Source organism: Emys orbicularis, chromosome 7, assembly GCF_028017835.1.
Source record: "Emys orbicularis isolate rEmyOrb1 chromosome 7, rEmyOrb1.hap1, whole genome shotgun sequence".
In the NCBI taxonomy this organism is placed as follows: domain Eukaryota; kingdom Metazoa; phylum Chordata; order Testudines; family Emydidae; genus Emys; species Emys orbicularis.
Window position 1 is genome coordinate 46,591,008 of NC_088689.1, and position 23,166 is coordinate 46,614,173.

A 23,166-nucleotide genomic window follows, 5' to 3' on the forward strand; every position below is an offset into this window, starting at 1 on the left:
TGGAAAAATTCTCTTGATCTCTTTGAGATCCTTCATAGCCAACAAACATCCATTCCTTACAATCTTTCTATATCTTAACCCTTGAGATTTTCCAGTTCCCCCACCTGTTCTTTCTATTCCCCAACTCCTCACAGAGATTATCCACTTTGTCATCTTTTTTCCCCTCCTTTAAAAATGAATTATGTGATAGAGTTCTTAAGGTTTTGTATCTTAAAATATGCTTTTGAACATCCATTTAAGTGAATCCATCCATACTGGATTAACACATTAACTGGTTGCTTCTGCTGAAGTGATACCAGTGAAACAGTTAAAAAAGTTAACATTTAAACTGCCATCATTGGAGTTTCTTCCAAATTCTTCCCTCAGGAGGTGTCAGGGTGAAGTTTTCCCTCCTTCTGCTATGGAGGCCAAACCTCCTACTTCCACCAAAGAGGCTACAAAGTGCTATATTAACAGGCCATCTTCATGGAGTCCTCGGGTCTGATCTGTACTGTCTCATGTCCCCTGCTATTCTTCTGTGACTGACTCTGCTCTTTAAAGAGGGGCTCTTTTGGTGAAGTGGGGCTACAGGGAAGTCTCAAGGAGCTAACGGGAGAAGGAGGGAACAGTGTGCACAAAGACCCTGTACCCGGTAAACCCCTTCTCAGCCAGCCCCTCCCACTCGCAGATCTCCAGTTCAATAGGGAAGAGAAGTATTTACCGTTGTTGTTTGGTGTGCCTAGGAATACCTTCCACAAGATGCTATGGGGGGGGTGGGGGGGGTGGGGACAGTGCCATAGAGGCCTGTAAAGGACCTTCTGCATGGATCTCAGAAGGATGATTAGATCATAGAGAAATAATAAATTGTTGTAAAAGCATTAAAATAATTCTTGGTATTAAAAGCTTCCTCTTCTGGCACCTATACTGCTGGTGTTTCTGTAAGTGCTGCCATTTCTCATTCATTTTTTCAAGGACCAATCATATACTTCCAAGTTCTACTGTGATTGCTGCAGCTTTGCTTTCCATAACTCTGTGAGGTTACACACAAGTGTTCCCATTTTTGTCCATCTGTTGCCATGATTGGTTGTTCATATTTAGTCTTACACTGGATTCTAAACAGTCTTGATCACCACACGATTATGTCAAGTTCAGACCTCTTTACTTTCAATGGTGGACATTAACGTGACAGTTCTGACATATTAATGATTAATATACCAGTGATTTCTGACAATGAAGACTGGATTCTCTTTTTTTACTGAAACAAATGCTATATTTGGCTTAAAAGATAACGTGGTGTTTAAATTACACAGGTCAACTTGTATGCAGTGTTGTAGCTGTTGGTCGCAGGATATTAGAGAGACAAGGTGGGTGAGTAACATCTTTTATTGTCCCAACTTCTGTTGGAGAGAGACATGGACCAAATAGAGACACTGGATTTATGGCTTATTACAACAATCTATAACCCACTGTTCCAGCTTTTTTCCCCCTCCTATGAATGGAGAGGCATTCATGGGTCACTTTACCTTGAATGGTCTCTTGAAATATGTGTTAACTACTTTTGCTAAATAATCTGTTCCACTTTGTATTTAGCTGTGAAACTCTGAGTACATTTCCCAGACCTGAAGAAGAGTTGTGTGTGACCTTGACAGCTTCTCTCTCTCATCAATAGAAGTTGGTGCAATAAAATATATTACCTCCTAGTCTCTCTAGTATGTAAACTTAACACTAAAAGGTCCAAATGCAGAGATGACTACAGATTCTGAGCAACTGGTTACTACAGCCCGTCAGTGTCCCAGAAATCCAAACTGAGTTAAGAATTAAACACTGAAATGTTGACAAAAGTAGATAGGGTTAACAATATAATGTCATAAAATGCCCTGCCTTTTAGAAAACTTAGAAATGTATTACTGCAACAATGGGGAAATTTGGGCATTAGGTTCTGCATGGATTGTGCCAAGATGTTAAAAAGGAAGCCCTGGGCAGTGCATTAGTTAGGGAAGGGTATAAAAGGATTGGAGGCTCTAGGACCCTGGATAAGGATGTAGATCATCCTGGTATCAGGAGCTGCATGTGGGTGCACATTAATAATGAATTATTGATGAGTCTTAAAAGCAGATAGTCAGTTAGTTGCAATCAGAATATAAAAGGAGTTGGAGCCTTGTTTAATCTATCTTTTTAAGGCTCCTAACACTTGTATCAGTATTTTTATTATTCCTTCCTCTTGTTCTTGCCATTTTTCTCTCACACCATCTTAAAAGAGAACATTATATTCTTATGAATATCTAGCTTTTATATAGCACATTTTATCAGTAGATTTGAAAGCACTTTCATCCACATTTTACAGATGGGAAAATAAGTTACAGAGCGGTGAAGTGACTTGTCCAAGGTCACCAACAAGTAATAGCAGAACTGAGACTAGAGCCCACGTCTTTTGAGTCCAAATCCAGTCTCCAGGGCTGCCCGAGGGGGGGGAGGGGAGGCTGTGGGGCAATTTGCCCCAGGCCCCGGGCCCCACAGGGGCCCCCCATAGAATATAGTATTCTATAGTATTGCAACTTTTTTTTATGGAAGGGGCCCCCAAAATTGCTTTGCCCCAGGCCCCCTGAATCCTCTGGGCAGCCCTGCCAGTCTCTCTCTACTAGATCTCACTGCCTCCCCCTTTATTCTGCTTTTCTTCCTTTTGATGAATTCATCTAGTTTTCCTATGTACCTTCCTTCCTCCCTCCCTCCATCCCATGTTGCTTCAGAGCTCTTTCCTTTGCTCCTGATCTTCAACCAGTGACAATTTCTTCTTCAGCTGCTCAAGGTCACAGTGGGTTTTTGAGTTTAAGGACCTTTCTTCTGCTGGGTGAAGCAGGGGATTTGTAATTCCCTGGGATACACCTGCTCCCCCTCTAACTGTGTTGGTATATGACAGTATGTCTACAGTAGGAAAAAAGATTGTGTTTTTAACATATGTTAGGTAACATGTTAACTAGTGTGTGTTCAAATTGTAGTGTACAAAATGCAAGTTGTAGTTCTAACACGTATAAGCTGGTTAACATGAACCCTCATTTCACCCTGGCTAATCAGTGTTAAAACTACACTTGCCTTTTAACATATTTTAATTAACATAAATTAGCTGACTAAACACATTTAAAATACTTTTCCCCCTTCCCCTAGTGAAGACAAGCCTTGAGAGGGTGAGAATTTTGCTGCAAGCTGGCTCAGTTTGAGCACCAGTGATGTTACGCTGCTTTGATGCCTTTGCTATGGATAAAAATCCAGATGTGGCATCCTAATTTCCTTTTATATCCCAATCTGATAATTGACTTAATTAAACTTCCAGAATATTTAATATTCTGCATTTTTCTATCTTTGTGGGAGATAAATTAAATGAAAAGAAACACTTGGAGGTTTGCCAAAGTAGTCTTTAAGATGCTTGATTACTAACTTTCAACTATATTTTTAAACTGCTTTAAAATCTGAAAAGATACAGCGAGACTTCTGTGAGCTAACTATTTCACTCCCACTTAGTTAGATGTGGGGAAAGCAGGAGTGCCCCTCCTTGTTGTTTTAAATTTTAAAATTCTAGCTTCCTGCCATATGGCACCATTGGAGAAGATAGCTAGTCTCTATGATAAAAGCGTTGGCTTCACGACACAGGAAATGCCCTTCTACTTTCATACAGTGACAATGAAGTCCAGAAGCTCTCTTCTCCTGTCAAGAGAGGAAAATAATGAAGTGAGAAAATCCTGTTTGGTCGCCTAAATATTTTTGCTCTTCATTTTGTAAAGGCTTCAAACAGTATTTTTTAATGGTTTTTAAACCAAGGAATCTCTCTCACTTCCTCTACCCAACCCCCTGTTGCCCTGTCCACACTAGGAGCAGGAATGGTGTTTTGCCAAGCAGGGCTCACCCAAAAACTACTATGTAAAGTTTCCTAATGCAATTCTGCATGAGTTTAACACTGTTTCACTGACCAGTGTGGATAGGAAGGCTTTTAAAAAAACAGCAACATAGAAACAGTATTACAGACAGAAACAGTATTCAGAAAATAGGGATGGGGATGGATTTTTTAAAGATGTTTTAGGTACATAAAGAGGCAGATAAGTGCTTATTGGGATTATTAAAAGTGTATCAGCAGGTGAAATCAATGGGATTTAGGTGTCTAACCTGTGTCTGAAAGTCCTACTTAAAATCTGCCTCTTTAGGTGCCTAATTACCTTTGAAGATTTGGTCCTACTTCTAGTGTCTGAATATAGTTGGGTTATTGGTCCTGTTATTGCAAACAGATCTGCTACAATTTTGTTTGATTTCATTGGGATTCTTCATAGGAGTAAGGATTTACTTAAGTGGATTTGTTTTCAGTATCACAGTTAGTGAAAGCAAACAATGTTATAGCCATATCTTTGTTTGAACATTGTTTCTCACACTTTTAAAACTGTTTGTGTGGATGTGGCTTCTATATATTGGATGGGTTTAAATGTGTGGTTGGTACTTGTGTATAATATCTGCACCTTATTCTAGAAGTCAATGAAGAGCTTGGGAGAGAGGAGAGATTCTTCATAGTAGGTAGGTTAAGTCTTAAGTATGCAAAATCATTAGGAAAAACATTGTTTTCCAAAAGTAGAGCAGCAAAAATTCCTGAAACCTGAAAAAGTTTAGGAGTGGGATGCTGACAAGGAACAGGCAGGTTTTGTATTTTTTTTTATTTTAATTGAGAGGCTCTATCTTCCAGACCCTATAGGTCATGTTGTAATCTGGTCTTTCCTAGTTCAGAGAAATGTGAGTATTTGGTGATTCTTTAAAGATAGTTGCAGGTGACTTTGGAATAAGCTATTCAAAATGTTGACTTTTAAAACAATATCCAAATTAATTTGCAAATATTACTGTAACCCTTCTGCCCATCTAAGTTGGCAGCAACAAGGGCCGGGTTCTGTATCTAGGGGTCCCATTTCAATAACGCAATGCAAAACCGGCTCGAGCCCCCACCCAGTGACCTGGGACAATTACATACCACCCTCTGGGCGCCTCTAAGGGTATGTCTACACTACGAGAGTAGTTCGATTTTAGTTAAATCGAATATGTGGAATCGATATTACAAAGTCGAACGTGTGTGTCCACACTAAGGACAGTAATTCGACTTTGTCAGTCCACACTAACGGGGCAAGCGTCGACATTGGAAGCGGTGCACCGTGGGCAGCTATCCCACAGTTCCCGCAGTCCCCGCTGCCCATTGGAATTCTGGGTCGAGCCGCCATTGCCTTCTGGGTAAAAAAATTTGTCGAGGGTGCTTCTGGGTAACTGTCCTCATCCGTCCGTCACTACCGCCCTCCCTCCCTCCCTGAAAGTGCCGGCGGGAAATCAGTTCGCGCACTTTTCTGTTCAGTGACAGCGCGGACGCCACAGCACTGCGAGCATGGATCCCGCTGCGACCATTGCTGCAGTTGTGGCCGTTGTCAACGCATCGCAGCTCATCATCGACCTTTCCTAGAGGCAGATAGAGAGAAATGAGGCGAGGAGGCTACGGCAGCGGGGTGAGGACCTGAACTCCGAGAGTAGCACACGCCTGTCTGAAACCACGACACCCAGTGCCGAGGACATCACGGTGGCAATGGGTCTTGTGGATACTGTGGAACGGCGATTCTGGGCCCGTGAAACAAGCACGGACTGGTGGGACCGCATAGTGCTTCAGGTCTGGGATGAATCCCAGTGGCTGCGAAACTTTCGCATGCGGAAGGGGACTTTCCTTGAACTTTGTGAGTTGCTGTCCCCTGCCCTGAAGCGCAATGACACCCGGATGCGAGCAGCCCTGACTGTCCAGAAGCGAGTGGCCATAGCCCTCTGGAAGCTTGCAACGCCGGACAGCTACCGGTCAGTCGCGAACCAGTTTGGCGTGGGCAAATCTACCGTGGGGGTTGTTGTCATGCAAGTAGCCAAGGCAATCGTGAAGGTACTGCTGTCAAAGGTAGTGACCCTGGGAAACGCGCAGGTCATCATAGATGGCTTCGCTGAGATGGGATTCCCAAACTGCGGTGGGGCTATAGATGGAACTCACATCCCTATCCTGGGACCGGACCACCAGGCCAGCCAGTACATCAACCGAAAGGGCTACTTTTCAATGGTGCTGCAAGCACTGGTGGACCATAGGGGACGTTTTACAAACATCAACGTCGGATGGCCGGGCAAGGTTCATGACACTCGTGTTTTCAGGAACTCAGGTCTGTTTAGACGGCTGCAGGAAGGTATTTACTTCCCGGACCACAAAATAACTCCTGGGGATGTGGAGATGCCTACAGTGATCCTCGGGGACCCAGCATACCCGCTAATGCCCTGGCTCATGAAGCCCTATACTGGCGCCCTGGACACAGAAAAAGAACTGTTCAACTACCGGCTGAGCAAGTGCAGAATGGTGGTGGAGTGTGCTTTTGGCCGTCTCAAGGGGAGATGGAGAAGCTTACTGACTCGCTGTGATCTCAGCGAAACCAATATCCCCATTGTTATTGCAGCTTGCTGTGTGCTCCACAATCTCTGTGAGAGCAAGGGGGAGACCTTTATGGCGGGGTGGGAGGTTGAGGCAAATCGCCTGGCTGCTGATTACTCCCAGCCAGACAGCCGGGAGATTAGAAGAGCCCAGCGGGACGCACTGTGCATCCGGGAGGCTTTGAAAGACAGTTTCCAGACTGAGCAGGGTCACCAGTGAATTTTAAGTTTGTGGACACTGAAGCTGAACTTGCCACCGTTTCTTTACCCAGTTACCGTTGACTATTCTCTCCAGTTACATACCCCCTTCACCCCCTTCCCAAAAAATAAAATCTGTTCTGTTTTGTTAATGAACACCGTTGTCTTTATTACTGTTTTCGCGGGAATGTTTTAAACCTGGGACGCAGACTGTGGCGGGGTGCGGGTTTAGTGTTGTGATGCAAATGATGCTTCTAAACTCCAGGAATGACAGGTTCCGCAGTGGTGGACTGGTTGTTTCAACAGAGCCTGCCAGCCCTCCTGGGCGGGACAGCGTGTATGTGTCGGCTATGTGACTGTCTGGCAGGGGGAGGAGGGTTACAGCTCCCCTGCTGCGCGGCTCTGTGATGCATTTGATCTGTAACTGCCCTCCCCCGCCACAAAGTCACAGAGCAACCCCCCCCCCCCAGAACATGAAAACCACCTCCCAGATTGACCAGGGTCACTAGTCACTGCACTGGGTATGTGTCCTGATGCTGGACCTTACCCCGCCTCTGTACCCTGGTAAAGGTGACTGTCCTGTCCAATTACCAAGCCCCTTCCCCTCCTTCAGACATACTGTCCTCCAAAAGAAAATCATGGAAACAGTAATGAACAGAAACGAATATTTTATTATGAACCACACAGGAAACGTGGGGGTTGAAACTTGCACGGGGGCTTCTGTGAGGTGTGTAGGAAAGGACTTTTGAAATTTTGGGGAATGAGAGCCTTCTAGTGCTAGAGCAGTCTGCAGGGGTTGACTGAAAGATTTAACGGCCCTTGCCGCCCCTCCTTCTTTGTACTTTGGGTGAGGGGGGTGTGGGACTTGGTGGCGGGGGAGGGCGGTTAGAGATAGACTGCAGCGGGGCTCTGTCCTCCTGCCTTCGGTCTTGCAGAACATCCACAAGGCGCCGGAGCGTGTCCGTTTGCTCCCTCATTAGTCCAAGCAGCTTTTCAGTAGCCTGCTGGTCCTCCTGACGCCACCTCTCCTCCCGTTCCATGACTGCTCGGTGCATTTGTGACAAGTTCTCCCTCCACTGTGTCTGCTGGGCTGCCTGGGCTCGGGAGCAGCTCATTAGTTCTGAGAACATGTCCTCCCGCGTCGTCTTCTTCCTCCTCCTAATCTGCGCTAGCCTCTGGGAGTGTGCTGACAGGCTGGGTTGGGAGACAGTCGCAGATGTGTCTGTATGAATGGGAAAAATGGAGTGAATTCCTGAGACAGATAAATGAAGTTGTGTACAAAGAACCTAGTCTTTCTCTGTGAACAAGACCATGCACTGCACCTCTCACATGCGCACTCAGGACAAGGTCGAATTTTCGGCCCTCGCCTTCAGTGCCTGGGGTCTTGCAGTGGTCTTGCAGTTATCTGAGAAGCGTGGCAGGACACCTGAACTTCTGTAGCGTGCAATCATGGTAAGCCGTAGACTTCTGGCTGTTTAACACTGTACTAGTAGCACTGGCCTCCTTTCACATTGAAAGCAATGCCAGTCTCTGCTGCCAGCAATCAGGACAGCATGAACAATGCCCCTGTCCCACCCCCTCGCGGCTGTCCCAGGGAAAGATCCCTGTATGCTGCCCCTCTCCCTCCACCGCGTGGCTGTAAAGCAGTCCCAATACTAACATTCCCCTCCCTAATTCAAAGCAGGGCATCATGAGCGACATCACCCTGCTGAGGATCTCGGAGTCCCAGAGGGAAAGGATGCTTCGAGAAAGCCTTCAGAAACCAGGGCCGTTTGCCGCCATGCTCTGCAGGGCAATGATACCAGAGTACCTGATGGTGTCGTGGCGCGGAAACATGTCCTACCACGGAGGGCCCAATAAGATCGCCCTACCCAGGAACCTGATGAACAGGGTGGAAATGTACCTTCATGAGACCTACGAGGAGTTCTCCTATGAGGATTTCGCCTCTATCCCCGGCCATATTGACCGGATTTTCGCGTAGGTGCACTGGGACTAAAGAGTGGAGCGTCTTGGGCAGCAGAATCATGACTTACCGGACATTGTAAAATTTTTTTTAAATACTTGGGACTAAATTGTGAAGAGCCTAAGGCAGACAAATCATGAAAAACCCTTTCTTACTATTGTAAATATTCCAGTTTTTTTGCAGATTATTGTTTACATGTTTAAGCACTTTAGGAAAAAGCCATTGTTAATATTATAAATATTTCAGTTCTTGTAAAAATAAATGTTTAGATATTTAAAGCACTTACTGCTTGATCCTTCCCCTGATTCTGTCTCCGGGGTAAGGGATGGGGACGGTTGGTAGGGGATCTCGGTAAGGGTGATGAAGAGCTCCTGGCTGTCGGGGAAATCAGCGGTGCCAGCGCTGTCGACTGCCTCGTCCTCCTCATCTCCTTCTTCATCTTCCCCGTCCGCTAACATGTCCGACGAGGAACCTGCCGCGGACAATATCCCATCCTCAGAGTCCACGGTCAGTGGTGGGGTAGTGGTGGCGGACACACCTAGGATGGAATGCAGTGCCTCGTAGAAACGGGATGTGTGGGGATGGGATCCGGAGCGTCCGTTTGCCTCTTTGGTTTTTTGGTAGCCTTGTCTCAGCTCCTTGATTTTCACGCGGCACTGCGTTGCATCCCGGCTGTATCCTCTCTCTGCCATGGCTTTAGAGATCTTCTCGTAGATCTTTGCATTCCGTCTTTTGGAGCGCAGCTCTGAAAGCACGGACTCATCGCCCCACACAGCGGTAAGATCCAAGACTTCCCTATCAGTCCATGCTGGGGCCCTCCTTCTATTAGATTGCACGGCCATCTCTGCTGGAGAGCTCTGCATCGTTGCCAGTGCTGCTGAGCTCGCCACGATGTCCAAACAGGAACTGAGATTCAAACTGCCCAGACAGGAAAAGGAATACAAATTTTCCCGGGGCTTTTCCTGTGTGGCTGGTCAGAGCAGCCGAGCTCGGACTGCTGTCCAGAGCGTCAACAGAGTGGTGCACTTTGGGATAGCTCCCGGAGCTATTACCGTCGATTTCCATCCACACCTAGCCTAATTCGATATGGCCATTTCGAATTTAGCGCTACTCCTCTCGTTGGGGAGGAGTACAGAAGTCGAATTTAAGAGAGCTCTATGTCGAACTAAATAGCTTCGTGGTGTGGACGGGTGCAGGGTTAATTCGATGTAACGGCGCTAAATTCGACATAAAAGCCTAGTGTAGACCAGGCCTAAGAGACAATACTTCCCCTCTTGCAAGCACGGAGTCTGAGTGTAGCAGAAAATGTTTAATAACATGAGGTAAATGACATCAGCATTAAATTGGAAAAACACCACAAACAGGATTCATAACACAAACCATGAGCAAAAAAAACCCACCCCAGCAAATTGGGCTGTGTCCTTTCCCTTTGGTTCTTGAATCCAGCAACCCAAAAATCACCCAGATTCCCCAAAGTCCAACACCCCCAAAGTCTCTTGGGTCCAGCACCCACCCAAAGTCGAACAACCCGCAAAGTCTCTGTCCCTGGTCAGTGCAGCCCCAGAGTAAAAGGGGGGCACGCAGGGTGTTAAGGGGCACCTTACGTGATCCAAGGCCGGCTGGCCATCTCTCCGTGGGGTTCCGCCACAGCCTTCACCACGAGCCAGTCCACCTCCTGCCGTCCCACGAGCTGCTCCACTCACCGACCTGTGAGCCACTCCATCCGTCCCTGCAAGGCTCCGCGCCGCTCGCTGCTCCTCCAGTCGTCCCCACAAATTGCTCCGCCAGCTGCTCAGCAATATAGCTTCAGGCTCCCCCACTAGTTAACACAGCACTCAGTGATCTCAGCTCTTAATAACTTTAGCTCTTTTGTGATTTCAGCTCATAGTAGGGGAGCCCTAGTGCTGGTGCACCATTGGCCCAAAGTGAATTCAGCTCAGCAGCCTGTAACTAGACTCCTAATAGAATCAAAGTTAGCTCTGACATTCAACAGTGGAGAGAGACGGTGGTGCAATTGGTGTTTCAAGCCCTCAGAGGGGGCCCATACCATCAGGTACAAATACCTGTCCCCATCCTCTCTCAATTCACTGGGTTTTGTGACCCATGCCCCTTGTCAAGCAAGTGCTACTTAGGTAATGGTGAAGGACTCACTCAGTCCTTCTGTCATACAACAGTTCCACTGGCCTTGATTCACAGAATCAGGGTAACAAAACTTTATTCTTCCTGCCCCAATAACAGAGAAACTGGGGATCCCACACCAGCCAAAGTAACCACTTTCAGTTGCTGTTGTTTCATGCCTGGCAGGTGGGTGTGCCTATGCAAACAAGATCAGCCCCTGGAGTTCTTTTTCACACTCGCCATAATTCACCACCAGATGTCAGGGTAGAGCTCATCCTGACTCTGCTTACATTACTACTTTATTTATATGACGATTTTACAAGTTACACATCTCTTTACATGTCACTAAAATCCAGCCCATCAGTTTGGTCCAGTTTCCTAACTTGTTGTTCTGTTCATATTAGCGTTCCATGAAGGTACTTCCCTAGGTTGTACTAAGACGTGAAATGAAAGTATCTTGATTTTGACAAGTTTCCTGTCTGTTTATGCCAAATGTTTACTTCCATAAATGTAAGGTGTCATGGGTTACTTAACATAAGTGAACAGGATTATGGTATAGGCCAGTTTAGGCTATATCATTGTTACCATATTTGTGCTTAATATTGTTGGTGCTTAATGAGTGTGTGTGTGTGTGTGTGTGTGTGCACGTGTGCGCGCGCTAGCCAGCATATATTAGTCAACAAGAGAAAACTAACTATTAATATAATTTTAATCTGTGGGTTAAAAAATACCAGTGTAAAGCAAAATTAATTTTTAAATTGCAAATTCTGGATTTATCTCTCCATTCACTTTTTCCCTCTCTAATAATCACGTTGAGAGTTCTACATCTGGAGACTCCCCTCACATTTTAGAGGGTGGGGTCAGCTTGATCCAGTGGATAAAATATTTGACTGGGAGAGACGAGACCTGAGTTCTAATCCCAGTTATGCCTCTGATCTGCTTGGACAAGTCGGTTTTGTCTCCGTGCCCCTGTTTCCCTTCCCACCTTTGTCTGTCTTATCTGCTTACACTGTAAGGGCCAGATTTTTAAAGGTATTTTGGCATCTAAGGATGGAGATAGCCACCTAATGGGACTTTCAGAAGAGCCAATCTCCATCTTTAGATCCCTAAATACCTTTAAAAATCTACCTTGGAGTAAGGACTGTCTCTCATTTTGTTTTTGTATAGTGTACTGGTCTCAGTTGGAATCCCTAGGTGCTACTGTAACAAAAATAATAATGAAAGGTAAAATATTTAGGCATTAATACTAAAATCTGAGTCCTGTATAACAAGCTAGATGGAAGCAAGAATGAAGAGGATTATATCCAGTGTTACCGAGTGACTAGAGGGAGGTTCTGAGTTGTGTCCTCCAAAACCCATTGCAGAGACCAATTTTATTTAATATTACATAAATGGTCTTAAAGATTATTAAAGTTTTAGAGTGATAAAAATTCATTGATAATATTAAGATAGGAAGCAAGTGAATACTTCCTGAGGAAGCAGCATATTATAATAATTAGGGAAGTGGGCAAGTGACAAAGGGTATTTTATGTCTCAAGCATGCATATAGACTTAATGAAAGAGAATATATATTTAATAGAGTACAACTGCAGGAAAAAAATAAGAAAGGGACATAAAGGAAAAAGTCAGTGATGATGGAGTCACAGTGAATGTATTATGTAAAAAAGCAAATGATGTTCTAAGATATATAACTAAGGCAACTGCATTTATCTCAGAGACAATGACTGAATTAGAAAATACTTCATTTGAAATGTTATGGAGACTTTGAATTTGCTTCATAAAGGAAATTAAAATCTTAGACTCTAACTTTGTTTTGGGGGTGACGTGTGGAAAAGGCTGAAGAAGCTGTATATAGCTAAGTTCGAAAAGAGGAGAACATTCAGAAGTAACATACAAATATATTTATGTGGCAACCACACAGCAATCTGTGAATGAACTTTGTTTACCTTAGTAAAATTTATGGGCAGGGACTAAACATAAGGAGACTTAGGGTATGAATCCACAAAAGTACTTTGGTGCCTCTGTCCCATTTTGGGGGCACCTAAGTCCTGTGTTTAGGTATCACCATGACCCATAAAACTCTCGCTCGTCTGCGTCCTAACCTGTAGGTGCCTAAACTCCCTCAGCTTCTGGGCATGTGGGTGCCCAGGGACATATCTCCTCCTGAGCATGCCTCATGATGGGTGTCTGGATGCCTAAGCCTCAGAGAAATTCACGTTTGGCGGCCTAAGTTGTGTGTGTGTATAGGGTTAATTCCAGTAGGTGGCCCCTGAGCATGCCTACTGAATTGAATCACTCAGGCAAGTTCACACAAAATCATCAGAGGGAGGAGGACCTCTCTTATAACCTTTATGCTTATACCCCCATTTCAGGTCCCCCTCTCTTCCAGGGGAGAAGGGATTTTAATGGGGATCTGCCACCTCTCAGGTGAGTGCCGTGGCCACTAGGCTATGGAATAGTCTGACATGGGGCTCCCTCAATCTCTTCTATTGAAGTTTTTCCACTTTAATTAAACAATGGGATACTTAAAAATTAATTGGACCAGAGAAAGAGTTAGAATGATTCGATAGTCTAGTGTTTAGGGCACTCACCTGAGAGGTAGCAGATCCCTCTTCAGATCCTTCGGGGGGACATGAATTGGGGTCTCCCACATTCTGGGTGAGTACCTTATCCAATAGGCTAAAGATTTAAGGAAGGTCCCCCAGTTGGTTTGTTTCAGGTCTTGCATGCAACTTAGGCGTCTGCGTACTGATTTCCCCCAGTTTGTGGATCACTAGCAGAGCAAGGTGCTTTCATGTAGCCCAGACTTAGGTATCTATATCTGAGAGAGGAATAGAGTTTACAACACACCCATTCTGGCCAGCGTCTCCTATTGGCTAGCTTAGGCTTCCAGTCCTAGTGTGCTGGCTTTGTGGACTGCGTTCTTATGTACCTGTCTCTCCTCTTTCATTGTATCGGGAGCCTATGCACCTAACTCAGGCTTTGTGGATCAGTGTTAGTCCTGAGATTTTCTAGGTGCCACAACACTGAGCATTGCAATGCCCAGGTCCCTGCATGGATCCCAGCTGTGGAGAGTGGATGTTGAGAAGAGATTTTTAGTTCAGAGAATAATTGGGATATGGAACGGGTTGATAGAGGCTATAACTGAAGATCAAGGAATTTAATTGTGGAATGGATGAATATCTAGAAACTTGGAGCATTTCTGAATAAACTTGCATATAGGTGGCTGTGATAACACAGCTCACTATAAAACCCTAAAAATATCTGTGCTATCCCTAGAGCTTCATGTTCTTGGATGTTTAGTTCCAGAAGATGAAGCTTCCTCAGAGAGCTGGTGTACTGCCCCTGAGTCAAATATAAGTTGCCTGCTTACTGGGTTTGACATGAACAGTAGAGGCGCCATATGTATTTATATAATATGCCAAGTGTTGAGCTTATTGTTAAGCTTGATTGCCTTTTTATGGTTGTTGATTTCACTAGTCATACCTACTTAAATTCTGGAGTCCTTACTGAGGCACAAATCTTGAATTTTGCCATGAGAAGGCCTTAAGTATTTGGCTTGATACAAGGGCATGATTCAATTCAATTCATCCAAAGTGAGAAATACTTAGGAGTAGTAAAAATCCAGCTAACTGGAGTGTTGGATTGACTTAACGTTGACTCCAGGCTCTCTGACCCCCTGCACATTGCATAAATCAGGAGAATTCTGTAATGACATACACTTTTGGGCATGTGGTTATAGGGAAAGGTAAAATCATGAACTATTTGAACGTAGGCCTTGTCTATGCTACAGGAGAAATTTGATCTAAGCTATGCAATTTGAGTTACGTGAATAGCGTAACTCAAATTGACGTTGCTTAGATATACTTACTGCGGGGTCCACACTACGCGATGTTGATGGGAGATGCTCTCTCGTCGACTCCCCTTACTCTTCTTGATCCGGTGGAGTACAGGAGTCGATGGGAGAGCGATCTGCAGTTGATTTAGCGGGTCGATTCCCCAGTAAGTGTAGACAAGTCCTTAGTAACTTTATTGGATACCTACAGAGTCAGAGCCTTTGCTTTCCAATCCTTTTCATAATGCTTGTTTTATTTATTTATATATATAAAAATAAAATAATATTCTTGGCTGCATAGTCACCAGATACCTTGCTAAGACATAAGGTGCAGATGAATGCTAGGGTGGGATTATGTTGTATGAAAGAACCCAGCTCTGTAATGTGGGATTTCATTTATACAATGGCTTACTGATGATTAAAAAGACATATTACACAATAGTTCAATTTATCCTAAGCAAATGATCAATGAGGGAAGCAGTGATCTGCTTCTGTTTAAGGCTCCCTCTCTGTTGCTTTGCTCCTGAGTCTTCCAAATTATCCTGAGGAAGCAAGATCTGGTTTGGTGGTCCCCCAGGCCGCCACAAAAATATAGGTTGGAACAAGGGCCCTGTTTATTCAATACTGAAAGTGCCATTTTCCAGCCATCAGCTGATGGGGAAAGAAGTGGCTACTGCATTTTTTTTTTTTTTTAGATAATACATTTAGATGCAATGCCAATGGAAGGGCTCTGTCACGAGGCAGGGCTTCTCCTCAGCTTGCCAAGGACTCTCTGCTGCCCCCACAGTCTTTTTTAGGCAGTTTTATTGTCCAAACTTAAACAGTTCCTCAGCTCTCCTTTTACATCTCAGACTTTTGCTGCCTTCCCTCCCAGGGGAGTCTGAGGGTCCTGCTTTTTTGTGTTCTGTGGCTTTGTCTCTCACTTGGTCACTCTTTGACCCCTTATAGCTCCAGGTGCAGCCCCGTCCCCTAAATTAGCCCAACTGGGAGCACTTGTTCTGGCACAGGGACACTGGATCTCCTTCAGTTTATGGGGCCAGCCACCCTGGGACAGGTCTTTATTGACGTCAATTGACTTTCAGGCTGTCAGCAACTTCCTTCTCATTTTCCCACTCATTCTTGTGTCTTTCAGTTCACGCTTCTGCCCACAGTTTGAAGGAACCGAGGCTGGAAGCAGGGGCTTCAACTATTCTAAAAATCCTGTTTTTTTTCCTGTTCCTCTTCCTTTCCCTCAGTTTAATTTCTGCTTTCATCTAAATTTCATCTTATTTTAAAAATAAGTAATAAAGTGCTGCAAAAGAAAGTTATAGTAAATCAATCTTTGTTGAAATTTAAGTCACTGTTTCCTTTAGCAAATATAGTACAGAATGGAATAATCTGGTTTTACATTACTTGTCAATTTTAGTGTGCTTTAAAAACTCTTCTTTTCCTGGCAGGATTTGAAATCTAGCAATCAACGAGATGAAATTGCAGCAGCACGTGCTTCTCTGAAGGAAAATTCGTCTCTTCTACATTCAATTTGTTCAGCTTGTTTGGAACATTCAGATGTTGCATCCCTTATAGCCAGCAAGGACTCAATTTGCAATGAAATACAGAGCGCTCTCAATGTCATTTCTAATGCTTCTCAAGGAATTAGGAATCAAAAGGTTCATCCTACGTCTCATTCAGCTATGCTAGGAAGTGCACTTGATGAGCTTGAGGTAGGTATATATGTAAACATGTACCAACGCACCATACACTTGAGAATGAATTAATTTATTTTAAATGAAGGTAGTGCTTGCTAAAGTGACATTGAAAGCATTAGAAACTGAAGTTCTGTTTATTCAGTGTGGACAATATTAATGCAAGCTTTCCCATAAGGTGCATCAACCCTGACCATGGTGGGACCACTTCCTGCAGATGAGGTGGTGGTTAGGTCTCCAAGCCTGTTTAGTTTTTGGATTCTCTAACACTGCCAAAAAGGGTGCTAATTAGTTCTTGTTGAGTTGCTGATGGAAGGGGTGGACACACATAGGACAGAAACTGGAATAAGCCCATTTTATAAATGCCACTAACCAGTTATCAGGTGAAAACAATTTTGGTTATCACTGGCCTAGGCTGGATTTTAACCAGTGTATTGGACTAAAAGATTCTGTCCTAATGCCGTCACATATGATTCACATAATTGAAGTTTAGGATTTGAACAGGGCCGGTGCAACCACTAGGCGAACTAGGCGGCCGCCTAGGGCGCCAAGTGGTTGGGGGTACCAAAAAGAGCTCCTCAGGGGAGGCGGTGGAGTGGAGGTGAGCTGAGGCAGGGGGGCACGGGGAAGGCTGCCCGCAGCAAGTAAAGGGGTGGGGCGTGCAGGGGAACCGCTCCCCGCCCCAGCTCACCTCCACTCCGCCTTCTCCCCTGAGCACGCCACCCCCGCTCTAATTCTTCTCCCCTCCCAGGCTTGCCGCGCCAAACAGCTGATTGGCGCGGCAAGCCTGGGAGGCGGGAGAAGTGGTGCGGCGCCTGCGTGCTCAGGGGAGAAGGCAGAGCAGAGGTGAGCTGGGGTGGGGAGCTGCCGCAGGGGGAGCTGCCTGGGCGGAGGGGGGCAGGGAGCTGCGGCGAGAGGGTGCCGCAGGGCGGAGGGGGGGAGCTGCCACAGGGGGGGCACTGCAGAGCTGGGAGCTGCCGCAGGGGGGGTTCCCTGTCTCTTCTCCATGGCCCCCGCCTCTGCTCCACCACAACCTTGCCTCTTCCCACCCCTGCTCTGCCCCAGTCCCGCCCCCACTTCCCTGAAGACTGCAGCCAGGCCCGACCCTGCACTCACCGCATGATAAGTGGAGCGACCCAGCCCCAGCCTGTTCCACTCCCCTGGCTCCCAGGCTGGGGCCCCAGGCCTCCGCTGGGGGAGGGGGGGGCTGGCTACTTCCTGCAGGAAGTGGAGTTACCCGGCCCCAGCCTGCTCCGCTCCCCTGACTCCCAGGCTTGGGGGGAGGGAGAACCACCCCCCCGCACTCGCCGGCGGCGCGGCTGGGAGCCAGGGGAGCGGAGCAGGCTGGGGCTGGGTCACTCCACTTCTTGCAGGAAGTGTCCAGCCCCTTCTCCCCTGTCCTCCACGGAGGCCTGGGGCCAGCCCCCCCCTCCCATAGAGGCACACGGGGGGGGCTGCATAGGGCACCAAAATAGCTAGGGATGGCCCTGGATCCCCAGGCTGGAGGGGGGGCGCAAGGTGGAAGTTTCGCCTAGGGCGCAAAATATCCTTGCACCAGCCCTGGATTTGAATTATGCTCTTTTTCTGTCAGCGTCATTTAATGAACAGTGACAAAGTAGTTAAATTAATATCTTTTATTGGACCAACTTCTGTTGGTGAAAGAGACATGCTTTTGAGCCACACAGAGCTCTTCTTCAGATCATCCTGGGACCAACACAGCTACAATGACTCTGCAAACTGTTTAATGAACAGACATAATGTGATTCGTATGTTTAGACAAAAATTGTGTTTCTGTTTTCAGCAGTTAAGAATATATTTGAGGAAAGTCACATCTTTCTCTTCTCCCAAACAAGTCTTAATCATCTGAGTGAGGTTTCCCCTTTTCATGTCTGGCTCTGACCTGATCTATTTGATGTTAGGAGACCAGAGTTCTAGTTTCGGCTCTGCCATTGGTCTGCTGATTGATGTTGAACAAGTCCCTTCTCCTTTTTGTGCCTCAGTATACCTAAATTGGGCATGATGATACTGACCTCCTTTGTAAAGCACTTTGAGATCTACTGATGAAAATGCTATATAAGAGAAAGGTATAATAGTAATAATGTTGTTAGTATTCCTTCTGGTGCTTGAATTTACCCTCTGCACACACTTTCCCTCTAGTAAAGAGTCACTAGCTCTGCATTATGAGCCTGATCCTGCAAGGTGCCCTCAATTCCCATAATGTTAACAGGAGTGCTCCAACTTGCACAGTTTGGCTCTAATTCTGCAGCCAGAATGACAAGAACACTGTTCTGTGTTGTTTTGTTATCAGGAGATAGGGATGACTTCTGAATGGGTGACAGACCCTTCCTGTCTAACACTGAAGTATCCCAGCACCACTGTATGTCTGAGTTCAGCTGGTCCGGTGAGCTGCATTAGAGAAATGCTGCATAATATAAGATAATGGCTTTAACAGTAGAGGCAACAGAATGATCTGACTAATAATGTCAGTAGGTGCCATTGAACCATGCAGTATGTCTTGGAAGTAATTGCTCCCCCTTTAGCCTTTTCTGTACGGGGAAATTTTAAAAAATATTCCCACCATTATTACTATTAAGCTACTAAGATTACATCTATACTATGAGCTAGTGATATGATTCCCCTGCTCATATACACATACTTGGGGGAATTCTCATTGAATTAACACAAGTATGCATATATGAGCAATGGGATCACACTCCTAGCTCATCGTGTAGATGTAATCTTAGTTGAGCTGCTAATACTGGTGAAAGTCCTAATGTAGACAAGGCTTATTTGGCTGGACCATGCTAAATTAATCTGTTCTTCAGCAGTATAACTGATTTAGTGCTAAAAATACTGGAAATTACCAGTTGTTTGCCTAAACTGGGCTCTCAATGTTGCTAACACTGATTCAGCAAAACCAGTGTTATATCGTTGATGGTAATGTTTTTTCTCTAGTGAAGACAGGCTGTATATGCAAATATGTATATGACATCACACAATCTATATTGACTATGTGAAATCCATATCATTTTTGTATTTTTCAGTTTTACTGTTACTACATTTGTTGTTTTTTAAAATATAGAGAACAATGGTAATTATTACAAGATCAGAAATCCTCCTTTTTGTTGAAGTTATTTTTAGTTAGAAATATAAGAATATAGAAGCTCAAACTACTGTTAAATATTTTTTTTCATTTACTTGTATATTTTTTTTACTGATCACAAATGGGAGCTGAGGCTGTATGAGCTAGATAAAGCAAAATGTATTGAGAATTTGCCATTTTTAATGATTTTACAAATTTAAGGGTTGCGCTTTATTTACAGAAAGTTGAGTACGGTAAGAACCCAAAGTAACCTTTGCTCTGTCTTGCTCTTGCAAATACAGTGCTGTGAAACAAATTGATGTAGTAAATAATCTGTTGGAAGCAAACCTCATTAAATTTTATCATGTGGAAATGTATCAAGGAATTTACTCAACATGTACTATCCAAGAGTTTTGCAATATCTTTCACCGTTACATGCAACTGGCAGTCTGAAAATAAATAGAGATTTAGTTGAGCAAAACACAGGTAGAATTAGAGCATTTTACCTCCTAAATCCTTGTGTATCAAGAATTCCACAATAAATTCCATAGAACTCCTATGACATTCATAATTAAACATAGATTAGTAATGTTTAATTCTTAATAATTACTAGGGTTGTCAAGCGATTAAAAAATCGATAAAAGCGATAACAATTATTAATTAATTAATCGTGCTGTAAAACAACAATAGAATACCATTTATTTTAAATATTTTTGGATATTTACTACATTTTCAAGTATATTAATTTCAGTTACAACACAGAATACATAGTGTACAGTGCTCACTTTATATTTATTTTTTTACAAATATTTGCAGTGTAAAAAAACAAAAACATGTATTTTTCAATTCAACTCATACAAGTACTTTAGTGCAATCTCTTTATCATGAAAATTGATCTTACAAATGTAGAATTATGTACAAAAAACCCTGCATTTAAAAATAAAACAATATAGAACTTTAGTGCTTACAAGTCCACTCAGTCCTACATCTTGGTCAGCCAATCACTCAGACAAACAAGGTTGGTTACAATTTGCAGGAGATAATGCTGCCTGCCTCTTGTTTACAGTGTCACCTGAAAATGAGAACAGGCATTCGCATGGCACTGTTGTGGCTGACGTTGCAAGATACTTACGTGCCAGATGCGCTAAAGATTCATATGTCCCTTCATGCTTCAACCACCATTCCAGAGGACATGCGTCCATGCTGATGACGGCATGCTCCACACCTCGTCCCTCTCAGATTTTGGATGGCACTTCAGATTCTTAAACCTTAGGTCGAGTGCTGTAGCTATTTTTAGAAATCTCACATTGGTACCTTCTTTGCATTTTGTTAAATCTGCTGTGAAAGTGTTCTTAAAACGAACATGTGCTGGGTCATCATCCAAGACTGCTATAACATGAAATATATACAGAATGTGGGTAAAACAGAGTAGGAGACATACAATTACCCCTCCAAGGAATACAGTCACAAATTTAATTGACAAATTATTTTTTTAACGAGGATCAGTATGGAAGCATGTCCTCTGGAATGGTGACCGAAACATGAAGGGGCATACAGATGTTTAGCATATCTGGCATTTAAATACCTTGCAACACCGGCTACAAGAGTGCCATGCGAATGCTTATTCTCACATTCAGGTGACATTGTAAGTAAGAAGCAGGGAGCAGTATCTCCCATCAATGTAAACAAACTTGTTTGTCTTAGCAATTGGCAGAATAAGAAGTAGGACTGAGTGGACTTGTAGGCTCTAAAGTTTTACATTGTTTTGCCTTTGAGTGCAGTTATATAACCAAAAAAAAATCTGCATTTGTAAGTTATACTTTCACTATAAAGAGATTGCACTTCAGTAATTGTATGAGATGAATTGAAAAATACTTTTTCTTTTATCATTTTTACATTGCATATATTTGTAATCAAAAATAATATAAAGTGAGCACTGTGAACTTTGTACTCTGTGTTGTAATTGAAATCAATATTGAAAATATAGAAGAACATCCAAAAATATTGAATAAATTTCAATTGGTATTCTATTGTTGTAAGTGCGATTAATAGTGATTAATTTTTCTGAGTTAATTGCAAGAGATGACTGTGATTAATTGACAGCCCTAATAATTACATGTTGAAAACTGTATTAAAAGAACATGCAGGGCCAGATTCTTCAATGCCTTCTCAGGGCCTTTGCATCACCAGAGTGTAGGGGAGCTCACAGCTGTTGCAGAGCCACTATGTCTGTTTCCTGAGCCAGCCTCGTCACCCACCACCTGGTCTCAGCATATAGGGTGTGTCCAGAGTGCAATGCAACTGGGATGGAGTCTCTTAGAAACCACACCCAGGTGGCAAAAATTAGAGAAGCCCAAAGGCTGCTTGAATGTACACCAGGGCTCAGGATGGCACAAATTTGCTCAGAACCTCAGGGTGCTGTAGCCAGTTTTCACATTGCTCCAATCTTTCTTTTGCATGGAGCAGAAGCTCAATGAAGCAGAGAATTTGGGCCTAACCATCCAATTTAAATACTCATTTTCTTTTTAAACTTGTTTTGCTTACTGCTCACTGCATTAATTCAGTAGCAGAAAAAGACATTCAGGCAAGACACATTAGCAAATCTGTACTGTAGCTGCTCAATCTGTCTACTTTTGTAGGTTCTGGTTTGTTTATGTTGACTCTTCTACCTGCCACTACCTCAGAATTGATCAAGGTAAAAACAGTCCATTATGTATCCTTTGTCTTACACCTGCCTGGGAAATATTGCCTGTTCTTTTGAGCTTCTCTACACTGTTGAAGAAAGCATACATATCTGATTAAATTATTGGAAGAATTAAAACCACAACCAGAATCCTTTTGAGTGAGTCACTTCTTTTGTTTAGTATCAGGGGGTAGACGTGTTAGTCTGTATCCACAAAAACAACAAGGAGTCCGGTGGCACCTTAAAGACTAACCGATTTATTTGGACATAAGCTTTCCTGGGTAAAAAACCTCACTTCTTCAGATGCATCCCAATATTTAAATTCTTGATTTATAAGTGAATGTTGTAGCCATTCATTCAAGTATGATATGGATCATCAGATCATTTAGATATCATTACATAACCAGAACTTAAGAGGTCTGCTATGAGAAGGAATCCCTTCTGTTTCCCCCATACTTCGAAGTTGCTTCTCTATGAGCATTTGGCTCTATTGGTTTACTCTGTGAGTATGTTGTCAGGCCATTCTGCAGCTTAGCCTCTGTCAGTGCACTGGAGAAAGTAGCAATGCCAGCAGTAGCAATGTTTTCTCTGTGTCAAGCCATCCCACGTCTGAAGCCCATTTAGGAGTCAGGATGTTGTAGGAGGAGAGATACACCTCTACCCCGATATAACGCTGTCCTCGGGAGCCAAAAAATCTTACCACGTTATAGGTGAAACTGCATTATATCGAACTTGCTTTGATCCATCGGAGTACGCATCCCCATCCCCCTGGAGCACTGCTTTACCGCGTTATATCTGAATTTGTGTTATATCGGGTCATGTTATATCGGGGTAGAGGTGTATTGCAGTTGGCAGGCAAACACCTGGAACCAGTATCTGCAAACCAGTCCATGGGGTGGTACCTCTCTGAAACTGTTTAGTTTCAGTGATTGACTTTAATCACCTCCCAGCGTATTTAATTCCTGTGGGAGCTGTGGTAACCCCTCCTGCATGGAGTAGAACACAATCATAAATAAACCATTCACACACAGCGTAATACAGTATGGTCCCTAAATACATTGCGTGCGATTGTATTATCTGTCACTGTGGGCACCCAACATTCCCCTAAAGACAGTAGGAGATGTGGGTGCTTATTACTCCTGAAAATCAGGTCACTTTTAT

The 23,166-nt window shown here is 44.0% G+C and overlaps 1 protein-coding gene across 1 annotated transcript in view; it reads left to right on the plus strand.

Moving 5' to 3' along the window:
• Positions 1 to 23,166, plus strand: part of CTNNA3 (catenin alpha 3) — a 1,024,091-nt gene that overhangs the window by 197,963 nt on the left and 802,962 nt on the right. The window contains exon 5 of the mRNA XM_065408662.1: positions 15,995 to 16,258. Coding sequence (XP_065264734.1) covers positions 15,995 to 16,258 — 264 coding nt within the window. The remainder of the gene's footprint in view (positions 1 to 15,994; positions 16,259 to 23,166) is intronic.